Source organism: Protopterus annectens, chromosome 3.part0 (genome assembly GCF_019279795.1).
Source record: "Protopterus annectens isolate FY-2018-M chromosome 3.part0, PAN1.0, whole genome shotgun sequence".
Classification (NCBI taxonomy): Eukaryota; Metazoa; Chordata; order Ceratodontiformes; family Protopteridae; genus Protopterus; species Protopterus annectens.
The window spans coordinates 1,847,613,086-1,847,625,581 of NC_056731.1; the positions used below are offsets into that span (position 1 = coordinate 1,847,613,086).

A 12,496-nucleotide genomic window follows, 5' to 3' on the forward strand; every position below is an offset into this window, starting at 1 on the left:
CTATTGTTCCCACCTATTATACATTAGGTTTTTTAGAATGTTATTTTTCCAACTTTTTTGTCTTACATGCACACAATGGCAGGGCCATCATTTATACAGTTGCTTCTTATGGCACATTTTCAAGACTTTTGACTTTAATGAAAACCCTCCAAAAGCTAAATACAGTTTCAGAACAAACCCATCCCCTATTAACTTAGAACCAACACATGCAACTATGTACATTTTTAAGAAATGAAGTTTAAAACTCCACATAGGAACAAGTGCCCCAAATAATTTTAAACTCCGATTTTTGCAGCTATATCAGTTTCACCTGAATAGCTAGTTAAAGTTTCTTCAATTTTTCCAGCCTACTGTTATTTGAGTTGAAATCATTCAATATTTCATTTATTTTTAATCACCTCTGAGTACATTTCATTTATTGTTTTCCTCTAAATTACTGGAAGCTATCTCCTTTACCAAAGTTGAAGTTGGACCTGCTTTTTGCTAAACAGCTGCAAGATTCTTCCTACCCACTGTTTTCTCTTCACCTTTTCTGGTTGATTTTCTTTCTGGTTCTCTAAATTTCTTCTTTGCTGGCATCCATGCAGTATACTTACTAATCAGTAACAGAATTTTACCCAAAATGATAATTAAACTGACTCCTTTTTTCTCGGATGCTGTTTTTATACTGGGAGAGCTGAAATTAAGCTATTGATCAGTGTGCAGCGATCTTGGAAGACACACATTTCAATTTTAAACCATGGATTCATAGGTAAGTACTAGGCTAGCTGACCTCATGGGCCATTTTAAGCTTAGTCAATTTCCCTTTTTGTACTAGAAATAATCTAGCCTGTTTGGTGTTAGATTGACCTTACCCATCCCATGGCTGACAACTATATATTACCCTTAGTGAGACTAACTGGGAACATACCATAGATAACTTGTGGTGACCCATGCATAGGGTAAAGCATTTAGGTACCTCTATCCATTAGTATTACAGGTTTCAGTCCTGGGGTAAATTTTCTATTACCTGTCCATTGATCCAGGGTGCGTCTGAAAAAAGACAGGGATGAGCTTTGTTTTACATGAATACTGAGTCTGCCTCAGAGCAGTGGTACCTTCTGCGAGATATACTTGTCCCTCCAAACCATTCTGCTGATGCTGAAACAGGTTTAGATCCCTGGACTGGGTATTTATGATACCATATGACTTGCTGATGTGCAGTAGATCCATCCTTACTGGGTTGGAGGATGCCTTGTATGCCAATTACAGGTCACCTTTGGCAGTCTGTAGGATATCAAGTATAATGACAGGGCACTGAGGTGACCCATGTAGGACATATTGTTTAGGTCTTGCATCCTTTTAGTAAGGTATCTCTGTGGGCATTCCAGTTGTTGCATGTGTCTGGATAAAATACATGACAAAGGGGGCATTATACTCAGTGATCAATGACTGGTTAATGAGGGCTAAGCAAATGGGGAGCTAGACATCTCTAGATCTAGTCACAATACCTTTGTTTATAAGTTGCACAATAAAGAAGGACTTTCTGACAACACTAGACACATGCTGGTTGGATGTTAGGTCACTGTCTACATAAGTGCCCAAATTCTGAACAACTAGGTCAGATCTCAAAGATTAATAATGTGGTAGTTCTCTGAGGCAAATAACCAGCCAGTTAGCAATCTAGTGAGTGATGTAGGCATTTACTCCCAATTTATTTAGCTTTTACACTATGCTCAAGAGAGACTGTATCAAAAGCCTTGGCCAGTTGAGGATTGAGGTGTGTATTGTTTTAACTTCATCCATTGTTGCATTGTTGTGGTGAACGTTTCAAAGAAGTTCTTCAGATTGAGTAAGCATGACCTGCCTTTGATGAGCCCAAACTGAAACAGTTCTAGTATCCTCACTGGCACATTCCTTCCCATAGCTTGTATACAAGGCTTGTCAGACTTATGGGTCTGTAACTGCCTGGGTCTATGGAAGGTCCTCCCATATGCAGGGGAATGAATGTAGTTCTCCACCCACCTGGTAGAAAACCTGTATAGAGGCTGAGGCTGTACAGTGTTTTAGAGGGGTGGCTAAATTGTGCTTCATGCTATTTAAAATGCATCCCGGGATATCATCATAACCCAATGAAGCAGTATTTTTAGCTTTTGATAGTGCTTTCAGAACTTGGTCTTGAGTGATAGTTGCAAGTGAGTCATTTTGGAGACAGGGGTATAGTTTGAGCTGAATTTATTGGCCAGTGTGTAACTATATCTTAAACCACAATGTAGGTAACATCGTTCACAATAAGCTCATCATATTGTGCTTTCAAACTTAAAAACATAACTAAAAAGGCATTGTGATAGCCTTTGACTTGGATGGCAATTTTTGCTCAAACTAGTTCATAGTGGATTTTATTAAGCTCCTATGTTATTTGTTTATAACAATGACAAGGGGTCTTTCATTCTGGGAATTACTCTTACTTCTGGTCAAAATTCTCTTCCTTTTATTGTAAAACGTGTTTATGGAACCATCAAAGGGTTTGTTTCTGAGGTTTGACCTGTGCTTGTTCCTACAGGGTACAGCTGCACTGATTCAGCTGTTTACATGCCGGTATATATTTCCACATATTCAACAAAATTAACTGGGTTTGCCAATGTATCACTTAAGACTATGTCCTAGAGAAATTTCAAAAGGTACCCTGGGTAGGAAAGGGTCTCTGGTTTTAATTTTATTTTAAAGGAGTCAGCTTTATGGTCAAACCTAAGAAGTGGCAAAGATACACAAGGGATGGTGCAAGATGAACCCAATATCGGTAAGGACAATATCTAAGATGTTGTTCCCTCTCGTGGGTACTCTAACTAATTGTTCCAGAGCATTTCTATTGACAAAGTCCAGGAATCTCTGAGCTTGTGCACCAGTGGTGGTGTAGGTTTCTCAGTCCAGACAGTTTAGAACACTAGGAAAATGATATTGGGTTTAAAACTGAGTGATTTCAGTTCCTTTAGACAGGCGGTGTGGCTTTTTGGGTGACAGAAGAAGCTCTATAGCTAGCTGATATACTGTACAGGACCTGTCTCATGGTTATTTGGACATTAAGAAGCTGCTTTACCAGCCGTGATGCGAGTCCTCTGGTCTGGTTCCTATGTCTCTGATGGACAGAGGTAGCCAGTAAATCACCGCCTATATAAATCAAATTTGTGGGTCACATTTGGGTTATGCGGCTAGGCATATAAGGGCCCTGGTGGTCATTAGCCAAGTATACATCTATGAACCTATAAAGATTGAGACAACTTAACCTTTTTTCACTCTTGTGCAATAGCTGGTCTAAACATGTGGAAAGCATTATAGCCCTGAGCAGCTGGAGTGCTCTCTGTGTTTTAAACAATGTCTTATTTACTACACAGACAAATACTTCCTCCAGGGTGAGAAGGGCTTGTAGGGAGCAAAGTTTTAGCACCCTATCGAAATACAAGTGCCAACAAACCAAAAAAAAGACTGAAAACTCAAGAAAAGAGTGAATCTTGAAGATCGTTCGTCTCTTTTAAGCTTTTTTTTTTTTTTGCAGGGTGACCAGTTTCCCTTACCCCCAGACTTATATATACCAACTCCAAGATCACCATACCTTGGAGATTTGGGAATATTCTGAGAAATGGCCATCTTGGACTTAGTATACGTAAGACCATTTTATGGCCCTTCAGTATACATGTTTTGGAAATCACTCTAGCAGGTCCTGACATTTGAAATGGTTATCCAAAGTTTCTTGTTTAAGCTCCTAGCATTGATCAATAATACCCTCATATTTTCCTTTATTTGTATCATAATGTTGATAGGTTTATCAGCTTGGCATTGCTTAAAAAAAGTACTATAGGGTAGACAACATCTTTGATAATAAATGAAGCTCTAGAAGGGACAGATGCAGGCCATCCCTGCTGAAGCAGCATGGTTTGTCAATTATATCCTTCCTGGCTAACAAATATAGGACCCCCTTTGAATGACACTAAAGACTTAACCAAGTACTGAAGTCAATTATATTTTTTGCTCATACTGTAGCACCACTCTAGGAGAATACTACTCAGTGCTAGACTCATAGCTGCCTGGGACAAACAGAGTAGCTTGTCTTCCTTTAAGAAGTCCAGGGAAGTACATATCAAGTCACTGACATCCACATGTAGTACAAAAGAGTCATACTGGTACTTGTTGTTCAAGGACTTGAATGTGTGTGTGATTTGGTGGATCCTGAAACAAGGCAAGCAACTAACTGTAACTTTTTCCTTGCTAAGCTAGTAAGAGGTGCATCTGTATGTCTTACAAAGAAGCCACCTACAACTAGAATGTTTGGTTGGTTAGATGCCTGCCTTATGGGTTCAGCATCCATATATCTGTTGGTTTGTGCTACAACAGGTGTTAGGATTAACTTGCTGATAGTGCTTTGTGCCTTTGATGCACTTTGGAGCTCTTTCAGGTTTAGGCAATTTAATCTTTAGAACATCTCCATATAATGGGTTACATGTATTGTGATAGCTTTGGTGAGGTGTGGTGATTATTATAAACTGTTTATGTACATACTAACTAAAAAAATGTCAAAAGTTTTCCACAGTTATTATATATGGATCAATGTGCTTTTTTAGTGGGGAGCAAACATTAAACAACATTATTAGAACAATGATGATCCGGGGGAACAAAGAAAAGAAAGTGCTGTTGTCAGTTGCAATCAGTATTATTACTTCCACTGAATCTAGAAGCATGCAGGAAGCAAGAGAAGTGAAAGAGCCAATGAAAGCTGACAATTTAGGTAAAAGTCAACTACTGGCCAGTCATTATACTACTCAAATGTCAGCAAAAAAGAAATCTGGAGAATGTAAGAAAAAAACTAGAAAAGGAGAAAATAAAACCGGATGGAAAGAGTCTTGCAGCTGTCCATTAAAAGCAGTTTCGGTTTCAGCTTTGGTATAAGAAATGTATTCAAATAATTTAGAGGGAAAAATAAATCAAATGCATTCATAGGTGTTTAAAATAAGTGAAAACTGGAAGAATATATAAAGTCACATGACAAAAGGCTGGAAAAATAGAAAAAAATCATTAAGTTGCTATTTCAATGAGCTGATAAAACTGCAAAAAGAGTAGGCTGAAATGAAGGAAAGACTGAATGAATATTACACTTCTCAAAAAGAAATGTTTAAAAAAGCAGGTGATCCAGTGGTGCAGAGGTCAGCATTGTCATCTCACAATAAGATGTTCTCCAGTTCGATTCTCAGCTGGGTTACCCTCTATGTGGTGTGTGCATGTCCTCCCTGAATTTGCATTAGTTTCCTCTGGGTGCTCCAGTTTCCTCCTACATTCCAGACATGCATTTGAAGTGTTTCTCTCTGGGTCTCTTTCCCAATAAACAAATGTTAAATACAAAATATATTAATAAAAATAATAGTGTTAGATTAATAAACCCTCCATACTCTTTTGGCAAGTGCCATGTGATGTTTTTTTAAACACCTTTATTAAAACATCACTTAAGACATAGGCACAGATACAGTAATAGAAAAGAATAAAACACATTAACATTTTTCCATTTACACACATTATGCACTACATTTTGTTTCTTTATAACAACTGTCATTCAGTCCAACATTACATAAGATCACTCAAGTTCAGCCTTTACTTAAACCACACTCCTCCTCCTCCTAAACATTATTCTATATGTATTATTCTCACCAATTCCATTTATTTCTCTGTAACTTGCTCCTCCCCTTTTCTAAAAATTCCTCTTCCAATTCTTTTCCCTTTTACAATAATCAATACTTCAGATTCTGTAGGTTTACATTTTGATTTCCATTTTCTACTAATTGCTTTTTTGGCAGCCAAAATAATTAAATTTAATACAACCTTAATATGTCCATGCAATTCAGATCCCGTGTCCCAGCTCAAAAGAATCATTTCCTTAGTTACAGCCATTTGCTCCCCAATATTTCCCTTAAAATACTCTGTAGGGCAGTTTTAAAATCTGTCAACTCAATATACTCCCCAAAAACATATTCCCAGTTACTTATTTCTTCCACATCACTTTTCCATCAATTGCTATTTACCTGAGGAAAAACTCTTTGAAGTCTGCTTGCACACACTTCCAAGTTAAAATCATAAACATTTTGGACTTAGTTGCATACTTGGAAGCCATTCATATGTCCTCTCATCGCTCCCTAATAAATTGTTTTTCCAGTCTCTCTTCCCATTCTTTTCCTAACCTCCTTCAATTGATTCTTATTGTTATCTTGCAATATTTTATACAGCTTCTGTTTTACATTTCACTAAAAACTCTACTAGAGCAGGTCTTTCACTTAAGATTCCCTTATTTATAGATGTGCAGCAGGTAAGGGTGATAAAGGATAATGAGGGAAACGTACTCACAAGCAAGGAGAGTGTGTTGAGCAGATGGAAAGAGTACTTTGAGGGGTTGATGAATGAAGAGAATGAGAGGGAGAGAAGGTTGGATGATGTGCGGATAATGAATCATGAAGTGCAGTGGATTAGCAAGGAGGAAGTAAGGATAGCTATGAAGAGGCTGAAGAACGGAAAGGCTGTTGGTCCAGATGACATACCTGTGGAAGCATGGAGGTGTTTAGGTGAAATGGCAATGGAGTTTTTAACTAGATTGTTTAATGAATTCTTGGAAAGTGAGAGGATGCCTGAGGAATGGAGAAAAAGTGTTTTGGTACCGATTTTTAAGAACAAGGGTGATGTGCAGAGCTGTAGTAACTACACAGGGATTAAACTGATCAGTCACAGCATGAAGTTATGGGAAAGAGTAGTGAAAGCTAGGTTAAGAAGGGCGGTGATGATTAGTGATCAGCAGTATGGTTTCATGAAGGAAAGAGCACTAAAGATACGATGTTTGCTCTGAGAGTGTTGACAGCGAAGTACAGAGAAGGTCAGAAGGAGTTGCATTGTGTCTTTGTGGATTTAGAGAAAGCATATGACAGGGTGCCTAGAGAGGAGATGTGGTATTGTATGAGGAAGTCAGGAGTGTCAGAGAATTATGTAAGAGTGGTACAGGATATGTACAAGGGTGGTGTGACAGCGGTGAGGTCTGCGGTGGGAGTGACGGATGCGTTTAAGGTGGAGGTGGGATTACATCAAGGATCAGCTCTGATGCAATGGTGATGGACAGGTTGACAGATGAGATCAGACAGGAGTCCCCGTGGATTATGATGTTTGCAGATGACACTGTGATCTGTAGTGAGAGTAGGGAACAGGTGGAGGAGACCCTGGAGAGGTGGAGATATGCTCTAGAGAGAAGATGAATGAAGGTCAGCAGGACTAAGACAGAATATATGTGTGTGAATGAGAGGGAAGATAGAGGAATGGAGAGGATGCAGGGAGTAGAGTAGAGCGAAGGTGGATGAGTTTAAGTACTTGGGATCAACAGTTCACAGTAATGGTGAATGTGGAAGAGAGGTAAAGAAGAGAGTTCAGGCAGGATGGAGTGGGTGGAGAAGAGTGTCAGGAGCGATTTGTGACAGACGAGTACCAGTAAGAGTGAAAGGAAAGGTCTACAAGAGGGTAGTGAGACCAGCTATGTTATATGGGTTGGAGACAGTGGCATTGACAAAAAAAGCAGGAGTCAGAGTTAGACGTGGCGGAGTTGAAGATGTTAACATTTGCACTGGGTGTGACGAGGATGGACAGGATTAGGAATAAGTATATTAGAGGGTCAGCCCAGGTTGGAAGGTTTGGAGACAAAGCCAGAGAGGCAAGATTACGTTGGTTTGGACATGTGCTGAGGAGGGATGCAGAGTATATTGGGAAAAAGATGCTAAGGATGAAGCTGCCAGGTAACAGGAAAAGAGGAAGGCCTAAGATGAGGTTTATGGATGTGGTGAGAGAGGACATGGAGGTGGCTGGTGTAACAGAGCAAGATGCAGAGGACATGAAGAAATGGAAACAGTTGATCTGCTGTGGCGACCCCTAACGGGAGCAGCCGAAAGAAGAAGAAGAAGCAGATCTATGTTTCTTTGCCTATACTCAGTCTCTAACCTGCAGTCCAAACTTCTTCTTGGCCTTATCCCAACTCTATTACTTTTCACCCTCTAGTTATTTGCTCCCAACACACTTTTGCCAGTTTTCTTCAGTAAATTCCAGCCCTCTCTTGTCTATTTTCTGTACCCCTAACTGCAGACATCCTTAAATACAAATGCCATGGGACCTTTAACACTCAAAAAAAATATTACCAACTCAGACAGACAGATCAGTTTAACATCTCATCTGAAGTACAGTGCCTCTGGAGTGCAGAATGCCTACAGTGTCATACTAGAATATGAATCCAGACAGCTGTTATGGAGATAAAATCCACAGCCTTCTAGTCTTGCCAGCATCAAAAGAACACGCGCTTCCTCCTAAGCCACTGTCATAGTGGCTGCTGAAGTCCTCAAGCCTTGCCAAGTCTAGATTTACTGAATGACAAGTCAAACACTATCAGTGAACCTACCACTGTTATCATATACAAGCAGGGCTATATGTTTTTAAACAACTTCCTAATAATCAGTACTACTTCACACCAGGAAGGTGCTGAGCACGTAACACTAAATCTGCAATCAGCTGATAATGCAGTGGAAATGAAAAGGCTTTGGCAATTTATTACAACATAAAGAGGTAAAGGATATAAAAAGTCTTGTTTGAAAAATAAGATGCACTTAGCTAAAAAAATATCCCAGCACACTATTTTACAATGCGTTTTTTTACAAAAGACTCAAAAAAATAGCAATCCAAACGAACAGGATATGATTATTTTATTACCTTTTACAATAAGTGTGGCAGTGGTCTGCTGGTCTCCTGAATCACAAGTATAATCGCCAGAGTCATGAAGTGTTAGGTCACGGATGAGCAGCTCTGTAACACAGCCTGTCTGTTTCAACTGGTACTTGTCACCTGAATGTATCACCATATCTCCTTTGCGCCATTCCACAGGAGCTCCTAGCTTTGTGATCTCACAATGCAGTCTAGCTGTGCTACCTTCCTGTACCTCTTCATTCTGTAGCCAGCGCTTGAACAATACAGGTGCAGCTAAGGGAAGAGAACAAAGGTACAGTTATAAAAACAAGCATACACTGTCTATCATGTTATTAGAATTTGACACAAACACACACACACAACTACATATCTATATTTCTACATATATTATATCTATATATGTATATATGTGTTTATATGGGTCCCGTTCAAAACATCTAAAACCCATAACATCTAATTTCATAGCATTGAGACCAGAACATCTAAAACCCAATCTGTTTTGAGCTAGATGCTTCATCAGCCCACTCATTCCATGGAGAGGTGACAGTGGGGCAGTAAGGTGCAGGCTAGTCTACTGTTCCAATGGACAAGTTTCCTATGGTGTTCCTGAACTGAACATTAGAAGCTAAGCATTCACTTAGCTACACAGACCTTTCTGCAACCTACAGGGGGCATTCCAGGAATATTGCAGGTGTCAGACTTTGCTCCCTATTAAAATGTCGGCATTTTCAAATGATGAGTTCCAACATGCAAGAAAAAAAGATCAAAACTGCAGGAGAACATCAAATCTCAGACATTGCTCCTCTCCTCTAAACTTCTTTCTTTTAGAGGGAGCAAGGCCTCCTGCACCACCTAAATGTGTATATATATATATATATATATATATATATATATATATATATATATATATCTGTGTGTGTGTATATATGTATGTGTGTGTATATATATATATATATATATATATATATATATATATATATATATATATATATATATATATATATATATATATACTAACTCCAACACTTTCATATCTTGGAGAAAAGGGAATATTCTTAGAAATGGAAATCTCAGACTTAGTATATGTAAGTTAGTGTTTCGGTCATGCAGTTTATATGTTTTGGGATTCACTCTGGTGGGTCCCAACATTTCTAATGGTTACTGTCAGGTTCCAAAAATTTGGGAGAGAACCCCAATAAAAAATACATAACCAAACAAAAACCGAGGTCGCACTAGGTGCCAAATAGACAAGGCCATTAGAGACTGGGTTAAAAGAAAATAAATACCATTTGAGCCCATACAGTACTTAAATATTTATTCAAATAAAATGTAGTATTTTCTTCCCAAGTATAATAGGACTTCATCAAAACTGACCTAGTGTGACCTTAATTTTCGTTTGGTTACTGTCAAGAGTCACAAATCCTACACTAGCTCCTCAACATTACGATGCAGTATATTGTGCAGCATATTTGGTTCCTAAGGACTATAAAGGAGAGAACTACCACTCTGTGGGTATTTTACAGCACTGCACATTTCTCCCAGGTCCCTGGAGCTACTAGATGCATACACATTGCCACTGAGGCCACAATTGTATGACAGGGCATCAGATAAACCAAAAGGAAGGACTTCTACTTCTTTAACAGCCGGCTGGTGTGCAATTCCTAAGGCATCATTTATACTGTTACCATGCGCCACCAGACTTGTTCCCATTTTTTACACATATGACTTACATCAATGGTTCTTGCATGGGGGCTACCCACAAGGTCATCTGGCTGGAAAATGTATACTTAGATAGGCACAGAGGCCAATATATGGTATTACCACACAAGCAGGTAGCAGGCCATACATGATATCACTGTTGTGTGTTGCAGGTAATGTCAGCTATACACTAGAATTATGGCTGTTGACTCCCATAAGCAATCTCCAGACTATGACAGAGAGGGCATATAACAATGTGCATGCAAAAATATGCAATATGGTGGGATGCATTTTGGTTAACTGAAGAGAAGGTTCTATTGCCTTTGCAAGTCTGGTAGGGCACTGCAGTGTTCAGTAGAAACCTGCAGCCAAAGATTTGCTGTGTGTGCCACATTGAATGTGGTCTTGTGCAAATAGCTACCGCAGCAGGGAAACATCCCAGCATTCACTACTGTGATGGCTTGGAGGTTAACTATTGTGATTACAGTGTATAGGGTCCTGGGCTCAAGTCCTGCAAAGGCCGTTTATTTGGTGGGAGGTTGGCATAATGGTTAAGGCGTTTGCCTTATAAACCAAAGGTGCAGGGTTTGATTCTTACATGAGGTAATTGGCTAGGCTTAAAATGGTCCACAAAGGCAGTTAGCCTAGTACTAATCTATGAACCTAAGGTCTACCATAGCTGTAGGATCAGCAAGGCAGACAGTAAGAGGATGAAAAGGCAAAAGGATTACCAGATGCGAAGCAGAGGTACATGTAATACATTGTGGCACCAGCAGAGAGGCAGTGTTTGGTCCACAACTATAGGACATAATACAGACAGTACAGAAAAAAAAGATGAATGCAGGATCATAATGAGGTTATGCAAGACAATGCATGGTCTTTTCTCATTGTACACTAGATATTACCTTAACTCATGCAGGTTAAGGCTAAACAGTGCAAAGGCTTCATCATTCACACCAGAAAGTGGTTACAATGGGCCTCAGGAAGCACTGGTGGATGCAATGTTAGCCAGTGACCTGAGAAACTCCATCTGCTCCCTGTCCCAGGGCAGGCACTGTATATAATCCTGCAGACCATGCAGGTATTGTATATTATTATGTAGGCCACAGAGCACATTCACCATCTCCACAATGTTGTAGGTGGTAAAAGTCTGTGTCTGGATCACAGAACACTACATCTGCTGTTTTTTGACAAGTGGCGCATGCCAAGTCAGGAACAGGTTTAGAGTCAAGGCAGCTCAACAGATGACATCTCTCTCACATGACAAAGTTCTGGCACCCTTCATAAATGTATGGGCTTAGGAGATGAAGCATTTATAACAAGGGCCTGGGAAATGAACTACTTACAGGCTGCATGTGTCCATTAGAGACATTGTTGCTAAACCTGGGATGAATTTCCTGTTCCCTATCCAACTGTCCAAGTTACATTTGAATTGGGTTAGGAAGGACATCTGCTTCAGATGGATGGTGAGCCTATTCCAGAGAAGGGGGTTGCCTCTGGAATACACACCTGCCTGTCCAGTAGGTCCTATTTAAATCAAAGACAAGGATTAAGTCTTTAGAATGGGTAACTCTGGTGCTGTTTGCTTTGTGGATATGCAGGTGGTCCAGCAGGGTGGGGACTGACAATGCCTTGTATGTCAGGTATAGATCTGCCCTCAACAGCCTGTGGGAGAAAGAAAACAGGGATAGGGCTTTGAGGCGGTCTGCGCAGAACATGTTACTTGCACCCTGTATTCTTTTAGTAAGGAACCTCTGTGGATGTTCTAATTGCAAATGTGCCTGGTTACGTACATACAAAAGGGGGTACTACACTCGCTAATAGGTCTGATGAATGCTGAATACAGTGGAGCAATGACTTCCATGGACTTAAATGCCACACCGTTATTTATAAGTTGTGCAACATAGAATGATTTCCTCACTAATGTAGACGTGACAGTCAAAGGCTAGATTACTGTCTACATGTGTCCCTAAGCCCATGACTACTTTGTCAACTCTTACGTGTGCATTGTCAATATGATAGTTACCAGGGGTGGATGACTTCCCAAAGGATATTA

At 39.7% G+C, this 12,496-nt stretch overlaps 1 protein-coding gene across 1 annotated transcript in view; it reads right to left on the reverse strand.

Moving 5' to 3' along the window:
- OBSCN (obscurin, cytoskeletal calmodulin and titin-interacting RhoGEF) overlaps positions 1 to 12,496 on the reverse strand; it is a 4,979,884-nt gene that overhangs the window by 1,112,084 nt on the left and 3,855,304 nt on the right. Inside the window, exon 61 of the mRNA XM_044066040.1 lies at positions 8,749 to 9,015. Within this exon, the coding sequence (XP_043921975.1) occupies positions 8,749 to 9,015 (267 nt within the window). The remainder of the gene's footprint in view (positions 1 to 8,748; positions 9,016 to 12,496) is intronic.